Consider the following 12,895-nt stretch of genomic DNA (forward strand, 5'->3'; position numbering starts at 1 on the left):
ACCTATATACTTTTATAGAACCGTCAATATTTCACTTTCTAAATAAAATATAAAAAAAAAATTTTTATTTTTTTATTTTTTGCTTATTCGCATTCTAGCTTTGAGCATCAATCTCTTCTTAAGTCCCAAGGTATCTTAATTTTTGAACTATGGAATTGAAACTTTATTTCAGAGTCCACAAGATGAGGTGAACTTAAAGGTCCAGGGTATCTAATTTCTTTTGGCTAGTGAACTGAAACTTTGTGTGATTACTAAATATGGGTTAAAAAGATGTGCCACTCTATCAATCCAAATTATGACAACAGGACCATTGCCAGCACCATCAAAATGCATCGCTGTATTGCCACAAATAACAGGGACGTGCCCAGAGTAATGAAAATAAAGTTTCCGGTCACGGTTATGGTCTTTGGTGTGGTTTCAAGTGAGGGTCAAATCAATCCATCTTCGAAGTCGGCTTGAAAGTCAACACTAAAGTGCACCTGGATGTGCTAAAGAGTGTGGTGATCCCCTAGTGCAACCTGGGTGTGGCAGCAGGACTCGGCACCTGCCCATGTCAAACGAGACCCAGGCTGGGCTTCAGAAAGAATGCTACGGCTTTGTACCCTTCTATCACTTCCCCCCCTCTCTTCCCCTGACCTGAACCCGCTAGACTACTTTGTTTGTCATACATCTAAAACATCACCAACATGACCTCCTAAACACCAAAGCCAGCATGATCGCTGCCAGCCGAGTATCCGCCGAGCTCCCATCGGCACTTGTGGAAAAGGCATGCTCCCAGTTCCGGACCCGTATTGAGGCAGTGGTTGAAACTGAAGGCAGCTACATTTTCTTTAGGGCGACAACTTTATCGTTCTGCCTTATAGTAAGTTACAAGTTGTTATAGGGTGAAAAAAGTTTTCACATCGTTATAAGAGTTTTTTGTGCATTGACATTGAGACTTACGTGATAAAAACGAGAAAATATTAACATTATATGAAAGAAACTTTGTATCTGTCTGCGTGTTGGTTCCCTATGGACTCGAAAAGGCTAGGCCGATTTTTATAAAATTTAACCCGAAGGTACAGTATGTGTCTGGCAGTGGTCTTAGGTTTTGTGTCAGAATGTCTTCGTTAAGTATCGATAATCAATAATCAATAATTGATAATCGAAATATAAGGTAGCCCCAATAAGTTTTTTGTACAGGCATTTAAAATTGTCATAGACTCTTGAAAATACATCTTATGAGACGACTGACTTTACTTTTCTGTTTTTCAACTCGCATCTCCGCCGCATCTTTTGTTTTAACTTTTGTCTTATTATCGTTTTGCCACTTTGACTTTGATGCCATATTTCAGTCTCAGCACTAACCCCATTTCCGGGTGCAGGTCGGCTTCTGCCTGGGTTGGCTCGACTCGAAATCTTCGAAATATCCAAGACAATAGAGTCTTCTCTTCGGCAATGGCAAATTTCTGACCTAGAAAAAAAAAAAATCAAATTATTATTATTATTATTATTATTATGTAATCACAAGGAGTAGTCACTTTTATGTCAAGACTTTATTATCATTTACTCACTAGGAGTAGTCACGCAAGCCATCATCAAATATTTCTCTTTGAGAATAACTTGTGATGTTCTCTGGAGTCTGAGTGACAACAAGTCTCCCCAGATTTCCACTACTCTCTACCTCTTTCAGTAACCTTTGCAAAAGAATTTGCGTTATCACAACAGCCACTTACCCTTGATTTCTCGTTGGCAGCACCCATTGGCCATCACCAAAATTTGGGTGGCAATAACCAATCCTCTTTGCACTCAACCAGCAGAGTTCTGGTTAGTGCATCCTCTTTTCGGTATTTCCATCCTCCTTGGCCCTTCAAATATATATATATATACATATATATATACATATATATATATACATATATATATATACATATATATATATATATATATATATATATATATATATATATATATATATATATATATATAGTAGTAAGTTATAAAATATACATGGCGATTAAGCTACACAGAATATTTAGTTAGCCAATCAGCTTTCTAGTTTCTACCGCACCCTTCCTAATCAGCCAATTTTTTTCTAGTATGGTTGTCATTGTCTGGAGTTGGTTTATTATTATTATTATTATTATTATTTCTACTAGTTACACATGTGTCCTTTTTATTAGTTTTATTTTTGTCGTGGTGGCCACTTCTTTTATTGTTTATTTTGTTGTTGTTTTCATTGCTTTTATTTAATATTTTGTTATTATGTGTTTTAATTATCATCTCTAAATTTTCGCAGCAGCTGTAGGATAATTTAGATTATTTTTATTGAAAATTTTGTGTAAGGGATTGTTTGCGGGGTAGTGTTTTTCGATAAGATCTAGAAATTTATTTCCAAGTTTTGTTTTTAACATTTGATTGTATGGTGCCGTATACCAGATTATATTTCTTTTTCTTCTTTTTTTAATTTTATTTTTATTGGTGTTTTGTTGCTTATATTTTATATCAATATTTTTGTATCCACTATTTTTTAGGGCAGTTTCAGAGATATTGATAGACCTGTTAGATACATTTTCATCGCTTGAGTTGTTGCTGAGTTTACTTACGATCGAGTTATGAAGCTATGTTATAATTGATGGTGGGTGGTTGGGTTTACGTATATTGGATTAGCGTTATCTTTTAAGTAGGATTCATATGTGTTTTTATCTAAATTTAACATGACGTCGAGGAAGTTTGTTATTTTTATGTTAGCTAGTACGTCTGCTTTAAGGCCTAATTTTTTTCATTTCCTTGTGTATGATTTATGTATGAGTTATCTCCCTTGACTTTGTTGGAGTCTTTTATTATAACTATCATTATTTATTATAGCTAATCCATCTTTTATTATAACTAATCCATCATCTCTATGTTATCATTATACTAAATTTTTTACTATTATTACTAAGATAGTTATGATTATTAGTGGTTTTACTGATATTTAGTCCAATCTCTGGTCCCCCTTCGCCAATCTTTCATGAAAAACATCCGTCTAGCTGAGTCCACTGTGAAAAATTCCCCCCACTCTTTATCTGTGCCTAAATCAAAACGTAGATTCCATGAACAAAGCTTCTTTCTTAGAAGTGCACGCCTGTGGAACTCTGTTCCCGCCTGACTACAACCTGGATGTCTTCAAGTCCAACATAAACACATTCCTAATGAACCGCCCCCTTAAGTAAACACGTCATTAAATCTCCACACTAACGTACTGTACTTACAATAACCATTATCTCTGAGTGGCTTCCGGGCCTTAGTAAGTGGTGACCACCATGTAAAAAAAAAAAAAATATTATTACTACTATTATTAGCATTACTTTGCATTTATTATTATTATTGTTTTTATTATTATTATTTTATCATCATCATCATTAACATAATGACTTTTTGACAGCCTTATAATCTCTATATAAATAAAATGAACTCATTTTTTCCCGCTGATTTTGACATTAATAGGATTAAAAATCAAGATATTTCATGCAAATATAATATGCACAAACGGCAGAACAATATCTGTGGTGTGTTATAGGCTTATTATTTCTCAAATTCCTCGATAATCTTAGATTTCTATACTTTTTCTGCTGAGAAATCACGACCAAAATCGGTTAAGATCAATGGAAGTGGTAAAATATTTTCTCTCTAATAAATTCCTCCTCCCCCTGCCACCACTTAACACCGTTTGGGGATCGTTCACAAGGAACAGTTGAGAAGAGAACACCGGTTTGGCTTCGTAGTTCTTTCATGTGAACTTATTTAAAATCACTAAACTAAGCTGCAGTGCTCTGTGGCGTAGTGGTTAGCGTGCTGGACAATTCACATTATATTTTCACGTTCGCGCCGACCTACCGTAGTCATTTTTTTTTTTTTCCTAAACAACTGGAATGGACTTTTCTTGGTGGCCGAACTGTTAACGTTGCAGATGTTTTTTTTTTTTGTTTTTTTTTTCACACTTTATTTTCCTACTTTTACTCATGACTCCGGGTTTGATCCTTCCTATTTACCTACCATAACATTTTTTAAAACTCCCCCCCCCCCCGTCCCGGAAACAAACACTCGGGCAACGCCGGGTACCCCCGCTAGTTATTAATAAGCTAAGATTCTGCCACGCTTAAAACTTTCTAATCATCACTCCCCACCCTTTGAAAAATGACATCGAATTTAACACTTTACAGAAAGATTTGTTTCTGTGTGTCTAGAAAAGAGTAATACAAACTTTTACGAGCTGTTTTTTCTTTTTTTTCTTAAGCCTGATTTTAATTCTTCAAAATTTAGTCTGAAACCACTTTTTTTAAGCCGGCGATGAAAGTTCACATGCTGTTTTTCTTTCCTTTTTATTTTTCGATACCATTTGACTGGAGATCAATTTCTCTTTGGGCTATTACACTGTCCAAAAAAATTTTTTCATTAAAACTTTCCAACCAGACTATATGCATGTAAACACTCTCTTCGTCAGATATTTGACTTTGGGTCAAACGCGCTGCTGTAAACATTAACAAAGTCAAATAAATATCTGACGAAGAGATCTTTCTAGAAATATTATATAACACAGATATACCATCAGACCGACTTTCCCAGGTGATCACGGTGCAAATATAAATATAATGTCTATATGAAATACGTGAATATGTACACATGTATTTGTAATTTGTATTAATAAAACTTTCTCACCTGCTTCAGCTTGTGTCTTTCCGTTACTTCTGCATTGTACCGCCTTCTACACATTTCATTTAACTATATACTATACAATGCTTCAAGCAAATTACATCCACCTCTTATATATATATGTATATGTGTGTGTGTATGTGCATATATGTTTCGATTGGTTTCCTAGAGGTAAATTCAATGAAACTCGCGTGTTTATAGAATAGAAGTATTTTGTATAATTCTGGCCCTTCTCCCCTTCTGATGAGAAGCATTTAACTTCGAAATACCATGGCCTAAAGAGGTTTTTTTCTTAAATTTCCCCTTAACTTTTCTTTATTGTTCTGATGGTATAATAAAGTTATATATAACTTTTATTCCTCATCTTTCATTTAATATACATATATATATATATATAACTACTTAATTTACTCACATAAAATTAATATACGAAAGTATAGATTTATGCGTAAACTTTAAGTATTTACTTCAAAAGTGCTCAATACGTAGGTAGAGCTAGTTAGTAATTTATAAAATATATATGGCGATTAAGCTACACTGAATATTCCGCGTTTCATCCACTCTAGGACTCTTCAGGCTTACATAAGCCTGAAGAGTCCTAGAGTGGATGAAACGCGGAATATTCAGTGTAGCTTAACCGCCATATACATTTTATAACTTACTATATATATATATATATATATATATATATATATATATATATATTAACGTACAATATTCCCCTGTAAAAATTATTCTTCTTTATCTAAGAACACTGCCAGACATATAAATTACCTTTGTGTGGAATTTGCAAAAATAGGCTCAGCCATTTCAGAGCCTATAAAGAAGGAAGGAACACGCACACAAAGTCATTTTTATATAATAGTAGATAGATACATATGGAAGTAGAGATTCTGTGCTCATTTTTTGTTGGCATTAAATATATCACGTGTACCATTAGAATTAATAGAATTTGTAATTCTCTTCTGAATTGTTCATGTAGCACTTTCTCTTCCCACTACTCTTTTCTTATCCTTTTTTTGTTTTTGGTTTCATCCTTTCCTGTATGTTTCATATTGATGGTGTCTCTTCTACATAATCTTTTACTCTTTCTGCTTCATTCTTTTCCGCATAAAGTTGATCAGTATCATCTTTTGGTCCATATTCTAAACAAGCACTGTTTTTGTAATTAAAAGTTTGATTTTTGATTTTGTTTTTTAATAACCGTGAAAAAAAAATATTTTTCATTTTCAAGAAAGTTTTATTTTTCAAGATTTTTTGAATTTTTACTAATTTCGACATGGCACTTAATTATGTCAGAATATACTGTCTTGGGTTTGTTTATGAATATCAGGAATAATAGTGGTCCAAAGATCGACCCCTGAGGCACTCTGACATTAATGTCATGCTGCTTGGATGCACTTTCATCAATGAAAACCTGACTGGTCCTTGAAAATGCTGCTGTGAAACCTGACATAGTTATATGGAATAAGTCAGAGAGAGTTGCAACATTGATTGAAGTGAGTGTCCCTAATGATGGCGGTCTTAACAGAGCTGAAAGAGAGAAACAGACCAAATACCAAGGTCTCATGTATGATATGAAAAGAAACTGGAACCTAAAGGGGATATTGATCATACCAGTTATCATAGGTGCCACAGGACTTATGAAGAAGAACCTGAAGTCCTACCTAACTAATATTCCTGGTGAACCAAGTGCAAAAGAGATTCAGACAATTGCACTTAAGGGAACAGCAAGGATACTAAAAAGAGCTCTCGGTTGGTTTCAATAAAAAAGCGGGGCAATGTTGGCAGCTGGTTTGGCTGCCCCATACCCAGCATTACAATCTTCAAAGGAAGAAAAATAAAAAATAAAAAGAGACAAATCACATTCTTGTGAAGTATGAGGTTCTAAAAAAAATAAAAAATAAAAAAAAATAAAGATGATCTAATTATATTTAGTATACCTTCAGTTATACAGTAGGGTTTAATTTTCATTAGCAGAGCCATGCCAGAGTTTATCGAAGGCCTTGGACATATCAAAGGTTACAGTCCTGGCTTCGCCTGCCTTATCCAGTACATGGTATATGCGTTCAGAGATGACTGTTAAAATATCTGCAGTAGAACAACATTGTCTGAATCCATACTGTTTGTCAGAGAGAAAATTTGCTTTTGCGACGTGGTGAACTAGTGCTTGATTAATTAAGGTCTCAAAGATTTTAGCGAATAGAGGAAGGAAACTGATAGGGCGATAATTGAGATGGTCTGGTCTTTCACCAGAATTCTGGTACACTGATACCACAGAGGCCATCTTCCAACTATTAGGAAAGCAAGATTCAGCAAGGCATTTATTGTTGAGCTTGGAAAGTGCAGGGGCTAGCTCAGCTGAACATTTCTTAAGTAGTAATGCAGGGATAAGATCTGGCCAACACGCCTTTGAGGTGTCTAAGTTTTTTTATGATATTGCAGATATGAGAAGGGGTGATTTTTTTTTTAATGTGGTTTCAGTCCACATAGGGAAATTTTGGAGGGAGTTGTTTGTTGGCTCTAAGGTGGAGTTGGACAAGTAGTTCCACCTTCTCGGTTGATGTGCATGCGATTTTCTGGTTGTTGCTTAACGAAGGAATTACTGATTGCCCTTTATTCACTACACTATTATAAATTTTCCAGAAATCATGAGTTTTTATCTTTTGTGATTCTATGCGTTCCCTGGTAATTTCAGTATGCTTTTTATTGGCTGTTGCTAGTTCTCACTTACAATGATTTCTAGCATCTATGAATTTTTGCCTATTTGTATTTGACTTATGACGTACGAACCGGTGAAATGCATGCTGCCTTTGTGCAATGGCAGCTGCACAATCTGTAGTCAATCATGGGGGTGAGTGGAGCTTGCTATAATACTTCCATATGGCAGAATTTGCCCACTCTGCACCATTCAGCCATCTCACTGGCACACTGTTCAGCAGGAAGAGAGAAAATATCAGTTTATAAGGCATCTTTGATGTGTCCTCTAATTGCTTCCTAGTTAACCCTTTTTGTAATACCTTGTTGTTTTGAGCAATTGCTACTCACCTTGGGGTTGGTATTTAAGAGTGACGTCAACTGATACCACTAGGTGGTCTGCGTTTCCAAGTGGACTTTGTGCATTAGTCACACAATCGTTGGGTACTTTGGTGAGGATTAGGTCTAGAAGTGAAGCCTGGTGGGGTTCACTATCTGGTAGGCAGGTTGGGAAAGGGTTCCTCATTGAGTGACAAAGCTCTTATAGATTGATTGAATCATTATGGGTAATTGATATATGCTAATAGTGATCTTTCTTATATTGCTCTTTTAAATAGGATAGGGGTTTACTAATTTCTATAGCGTACTATTCTGTACATGGCTGAATCCATACTTTTGTAAATATACAACCGCATTATATTATTTATCATCGGCGCTTTAACACCACTGCATTGGAAATGATTATATCAGACTTATTCGGTCATACTATAACCCAGATTTAAGTCAGAGAGAGTGGCAACCTTGGTTGAAGTGAGTGTCCCTAATGATGGAGGTCTGAACAGAGCTGAAAGGGAGAAACAGACCAAATATCAAGGTCTCATGTATGATATGAAAAGAAACTGGAATCTTAGGGAGATATTAATCATACCAGTTATTATAGGTGCCACAGGGCATATGAAGAACCTGAAGTCCTACGTAACTAATATTTCTGGTAAACCAAATGCAAAAGAGATCCAGACAATTGCACTTAAGGGAACAGCAAGGATACTAAAAAGAGCTCTCGGTTGGTTTCAGTAAAAAGCAGGGCAATGTTGGCAGCTGGTTTGGCTGCCTCATACCCAGCATTACAATCTTCAAGGGAAGAAAATTAAAAAAAAAAATAAGTGTCGTACTCAACATTGGTGAGAGAACTCAGACTCTCAGGTCGTCAGTTCATGTCGTTAACCACTTGAATATGTCGACCTTCAATTAATTTAAACTTGGAATTAAACCGATAGCGCGTATCATCAGGCGTAACAGATTCGTAGAGAATGAACGAATGAATCAATCAATGAGATATAGAAAACTGACAAGTCTAACACATTGCCGCATCTTCTTATAAGGATAGGGTTCAAAAAGAGTTTCTATTTGCAATGCCTCCCCACGAGACAGAGTCAGACACCAGGGTCGTTTTTTAACCTGAAGAAAAGGAACAAAAATAAAAATGATCTCAGTCGTGAAGGATTTCTCCTTCACTGACAGAGATCAAAAAATTGAAGTGCAGATACTACACTTTGATCTTTGTATTTATTTGCTTCCCCACTGAGCAAATAAGGCACAAGGCCGTTTTTTAATGTGGAGAGAGAGGGAGGGGGGAGGGAAAGGGGGATCCAGCTCCCGAGAGGTGGGAAATGGGAGGTGGATGGTAACTGTGGTCGTAGGGTGATCCCTACCTTGACCAAGTTCAGATATGTGGGGTTACCCCCACATATGGTCTTTGCTAGTCATAGCTGGTCTTTGCTAGTCTTAGCTTTGCAGTATCTGCCAGAACAGATGGTATATATTTGCTCCCCCACCGAGCAAATTAGGCACAAGGCCAATTTTTAATGTGAGAAGTGAAGGGAGGGGGAAGGGAAAAAGGTGACCAGCTCCTGAGAGGTGGGAAATGGGAGCTGTTTAAAGGTCAGACAGCTTGACTTCAACCTCTATCCCATCGACGAGATGGGAGAGAATGGTTGTTCATGAATGTGTTAGATATGTTTAAAAAAAATAAAAATAAGTATGGTCACTTACTGATGCAATTTCTTCGGCCAGCGGAAAAGAGTATGAAGGCATAGGTGTGCCTGTTTTTTATATTCTCGCGAAGAAATCGATCCGGGTTATAAACCGATGGATCTGGGAAATACTCTGGATCTCGGTGTAAACTACCAATAAACAATATTATTGGGCGATTTCCCGGGATTTTGAAACCATCTTTGAACAAAATAAACACAAATCTGAATGAGTGATGCAATGAATCAAATATTATGTTAGTAAATTATTGTCATGCTTCGGACGGAACTCTTTATTTACCTTACAGGGGTAGCATGCTCTTGTTCCATCAGCCATGACTGGATAGGGGTCCTAAGTAATTCGCAATTGTATTTTTTCGGCAGCTCACACCGAGAATTGAACCTTCAACCTTCAGGAGAATATGACTTTTACAATTGTTTTATTCCAAGTATTCTAACCACTGCGCCAGAGGTTCTTGCGGAAGAACTCAAATTATACAAATAACTAACCTGTATTATTCAGGCTACTATTCTCATCTTTTGTGTCATTTTCACAATGTTTCGGTTAATGTATCCTCCGACCGTCTTCAGGAGTATCTTGTTGAACTTGGGAATGTTTTGGACAGAATTTCATACATTTTTAAGTCCATGTTATTGATATAATTAAATGGATCAAATATTATGTTAGTAAATTGTCGTCATGCTTCGGACGGAATTCTTTATTTACTTCATGGGAGTAGCATGCATCATACCACCTCACATCTTCGAAATCAGCTTGAAAGTCAACACTAAATTGTACCTGGATGGTAGCTGGCAGAGCTCGAGTGTAGCAGCAGAACTCGGCGCTGACCCACAAGTTCAAAGAGACCCAGGCTTCAGAAGGAGTGCTACAACTTTGTGCCCTTTCCTTACTGACCCCCCCCCCCTCCGCTTCCCTGACCTGAATCCACTGGATTACTTCATTTCATCATATGCTGAAAACATCACCAACATAATCTCTTACAACACTAAAGCCAGCCTGATCACCACACTCTGGCGAGTATTCGTTAAGATTCCACCAGTGCTTGTAGAAAAAGCATGCTCCCAGTACTGGATCAATATCGAGGCAGTGATTTAGGCTGAAGGCAGCTATATTGATTAGATGTCAGCTCTACTAAATAATCAAGTTACCCGAATTGATTTTTTTTAATAAAAGTTTTAAAATAAATCTGTTGTATTGTTTCCTTTAGGGCAACAACTTCAACCCTGTACATATTTAGTTTTACTAGTTGTTAAAAATCAATAAATCTAATATACAGGATGGGCCAAAATAAGGGTCCTATTTTTAAAAATTCATAAATTCATGTAAGTTTTAAGAAGTGTTTTTTGGCCAAAATTTGTTTTGTTTATTACAAAAAAATCTCGGAAGGGTCAGTCTACACACACATAAAGTTTGGTGAGTTTAACTTTTATTTTGTGGAAGTTATTCAAATTTAAAGATAGGACCCTTATTTTCGCCCACCCTGTATAAACGGCTATATATGTCTGTCGGTCTGTCTGTCTGTCTCCATATTTCCAAACTCTATCTCTTCCAAAACTAAAAGTCACGGAGCGGTGCTAGGGGCTTCAAATGATTGGATCTTTTACGGGCCCTTCTTTTATGGGTCTTAAGAAGGTTAAAATAGTTTTTAAGGGTCAAAAAGGTCAAAATTGAAAAAAATCGTTAAACATTTTGTACATTTATTTTATTTTTAATTTTTAATGTTTTGTCAGTTCATATGCGCATCACATTGATTGAGTGGTAACGTCACCAGCTATGAATTCTACAGTTTCGATTCTAGCTGATGGCACCTAAATACTATTTTTTTTCACTTTTGAAATCACAACTCTATAATAATATATACGAAATCTGGAAAAATTAAAATATCATATTTAAGCGTATTAAGACGGACGCCCGCTCCCCCTCCACCGTTAATATTTATTATTTTAATATTACCATCAGTTTTATTACGGATTGTGGTAAGAAATGGCTTGTTTTGCTTTATCCTGTCAAGAATCAACTATTGTCTTTAATTCGTCGCCATAATGGTTGGTTGATTGTTTTTGTTTTACAGCATATCAACCCTTTTCAGGTTATTTAATGCCGAATTCAGTGATTTTGAAGAAAAATCTTTTTTAATAGAATATATTTGTTGTTTTCAAGTCAGTTTCTATTTGACCTATAGTTGGAACCCTAACAGGTACTACCACTCCGCATCAGAGTGGGTCTGAGAGCAATGGCAATTAAAAGATGGCTCCACACTCCCCAAAGCCCGCAAACTGGGGCCTCACCATCGGATATAGTTTAAGGTCATATTCAGGACTTCGTCACCATAAATTCAACTTGTTAAATGTCAGAAATTGAATTTTTCCAAGACTAAAGTAATGATTAGTGATTAGAAAAATTCCACAAAAGAAGAAATTTCTCAAAATTGATTTGTGGAAAGAGATTGGGTGCTATTAATTCTTTGTGGTACCTGTAAGCATTGGGTACACAAGAAGTGCAGTGGAAGCACCAGTAGGTTGGGAGAAGATAAAATGCAACACGTGTAAGAGAATGGAGATGAGAAGTTAAGTGTAATTATCATTTATCAATTGATTCACAACGTTTCGGCCGATGTAACCTCTAACCATCTTCAGGTGTATCTTGTCAAACTCTGAAATATTTTTGTCAAACACGCGAATCTGGACAGAATTTCGAACAAAGCCCTTTATTTACTTCCGTCAGCCATGATTGTCCTAAGTAATTCACAATGGTATTTTTTGGTCGCCCATACTGAGAATTAAACCTTCAACCTTGAAGAGAATATCACTTGAACATTGGATTTTTTACCAAGTACTCTAACCACTGCGCCATGGGTTCTTGCAAAATAAAGTAACAATCAGTGTCTGGAAAACTCCACAAAAAGAGAAAGTTCCCCAGTTCAGTTCACATATTTTATTTTTGTCATATCTGTAAGCATTAGGTACGCAAAACTGCAGTGGAAATACCAGTAGGATAAATTGTTCTATTATTGACTAGGGGTAAGAAATGGCTGGTTTCATTTAATCCTGTAAATACTCAGCTTTTGTCTTTTAATCGTAGGGGTGTCTCTTTTCTCCCCAAGATTCTTATGGATTTTTTAATTTATTTTTTTATTATATTTTCACCACAAACAAGGCACATTGCCACTTTGGTGTAAGGGGCTACTATCAGGGACATAAGCTACTGCGGTACTATGTAGGGAGTTGGGCAGTAAGATGTCGGTTCACGTTACACTTGAACTTCTGCATGTCAGTACAGTTGGGGAAGCAGGGAGCAGGAATGGAATTCCAAAGTCTAACAGTTCTGGGGAAGAAACTCCTGGAGTAGAAAGCTTTCCTACATGAAGGGGTGTGATTTAGCTGCTTGTCAGGTTTGTCGAGGGTATTTATGTTGTGAGGGCACAAGTGTTTGCAGTTCGTCAGAGCATTCACTATTAAAATATTTGTAGAAC

The 12,895-nt window shown here is 36.3% G+C and overlaps 1 protein-coding gene across 3 annotated transcripts in view; it reads right to left on the minus strand.

Moving 5' to 3' along the window:
* Positions 1 to 685: 685 nt before the first annotated feature.
* The window catches only part of LOC145266310 (cytochrome P450 4V2-like), an 84,935-nt gene continuing 72,725 nt past the window's right edge, over positions 686 to 12,895 (minus strand). For 2 of the 3 annotated variants that reach the window (XM_080121866.1, XM_080121865.1), the window contains 2 exons: positions 9,424 to 9,603; positions 686 to 1,453 (listed from right to left, as the gene is read on the minus strand). In XM_080121866.1, the coding sequence (XP_079977992.1) occupies positions 1,296 to 1,453; positions 9,424 to 9,603 (338 nt within the window). In that variant the 3' untranslated portion in view covers positions 686 to 1,295. The remainder of the gene's footprint in view (positions 1,454 to 9,423; positions 9,604 to 12,895) is intronic. The other variant, XM_080121867.1, reaches the window with a different exon arrangement.

This window comes from Euprymna scolopes, chromosome 41 (assembly GCF_053919585.1).
Source record: "Euprymna scolopes isolate OS-2025 chromosome 41, ASM5391958v1, whole genome shotgun sequence".
Lineage (NCBI taxonomy): Eukaryota > Metazoa > Mollusca > Cephalopoda > Sepiida > Sepiolidae > Euprymna > Euprymna scolopes.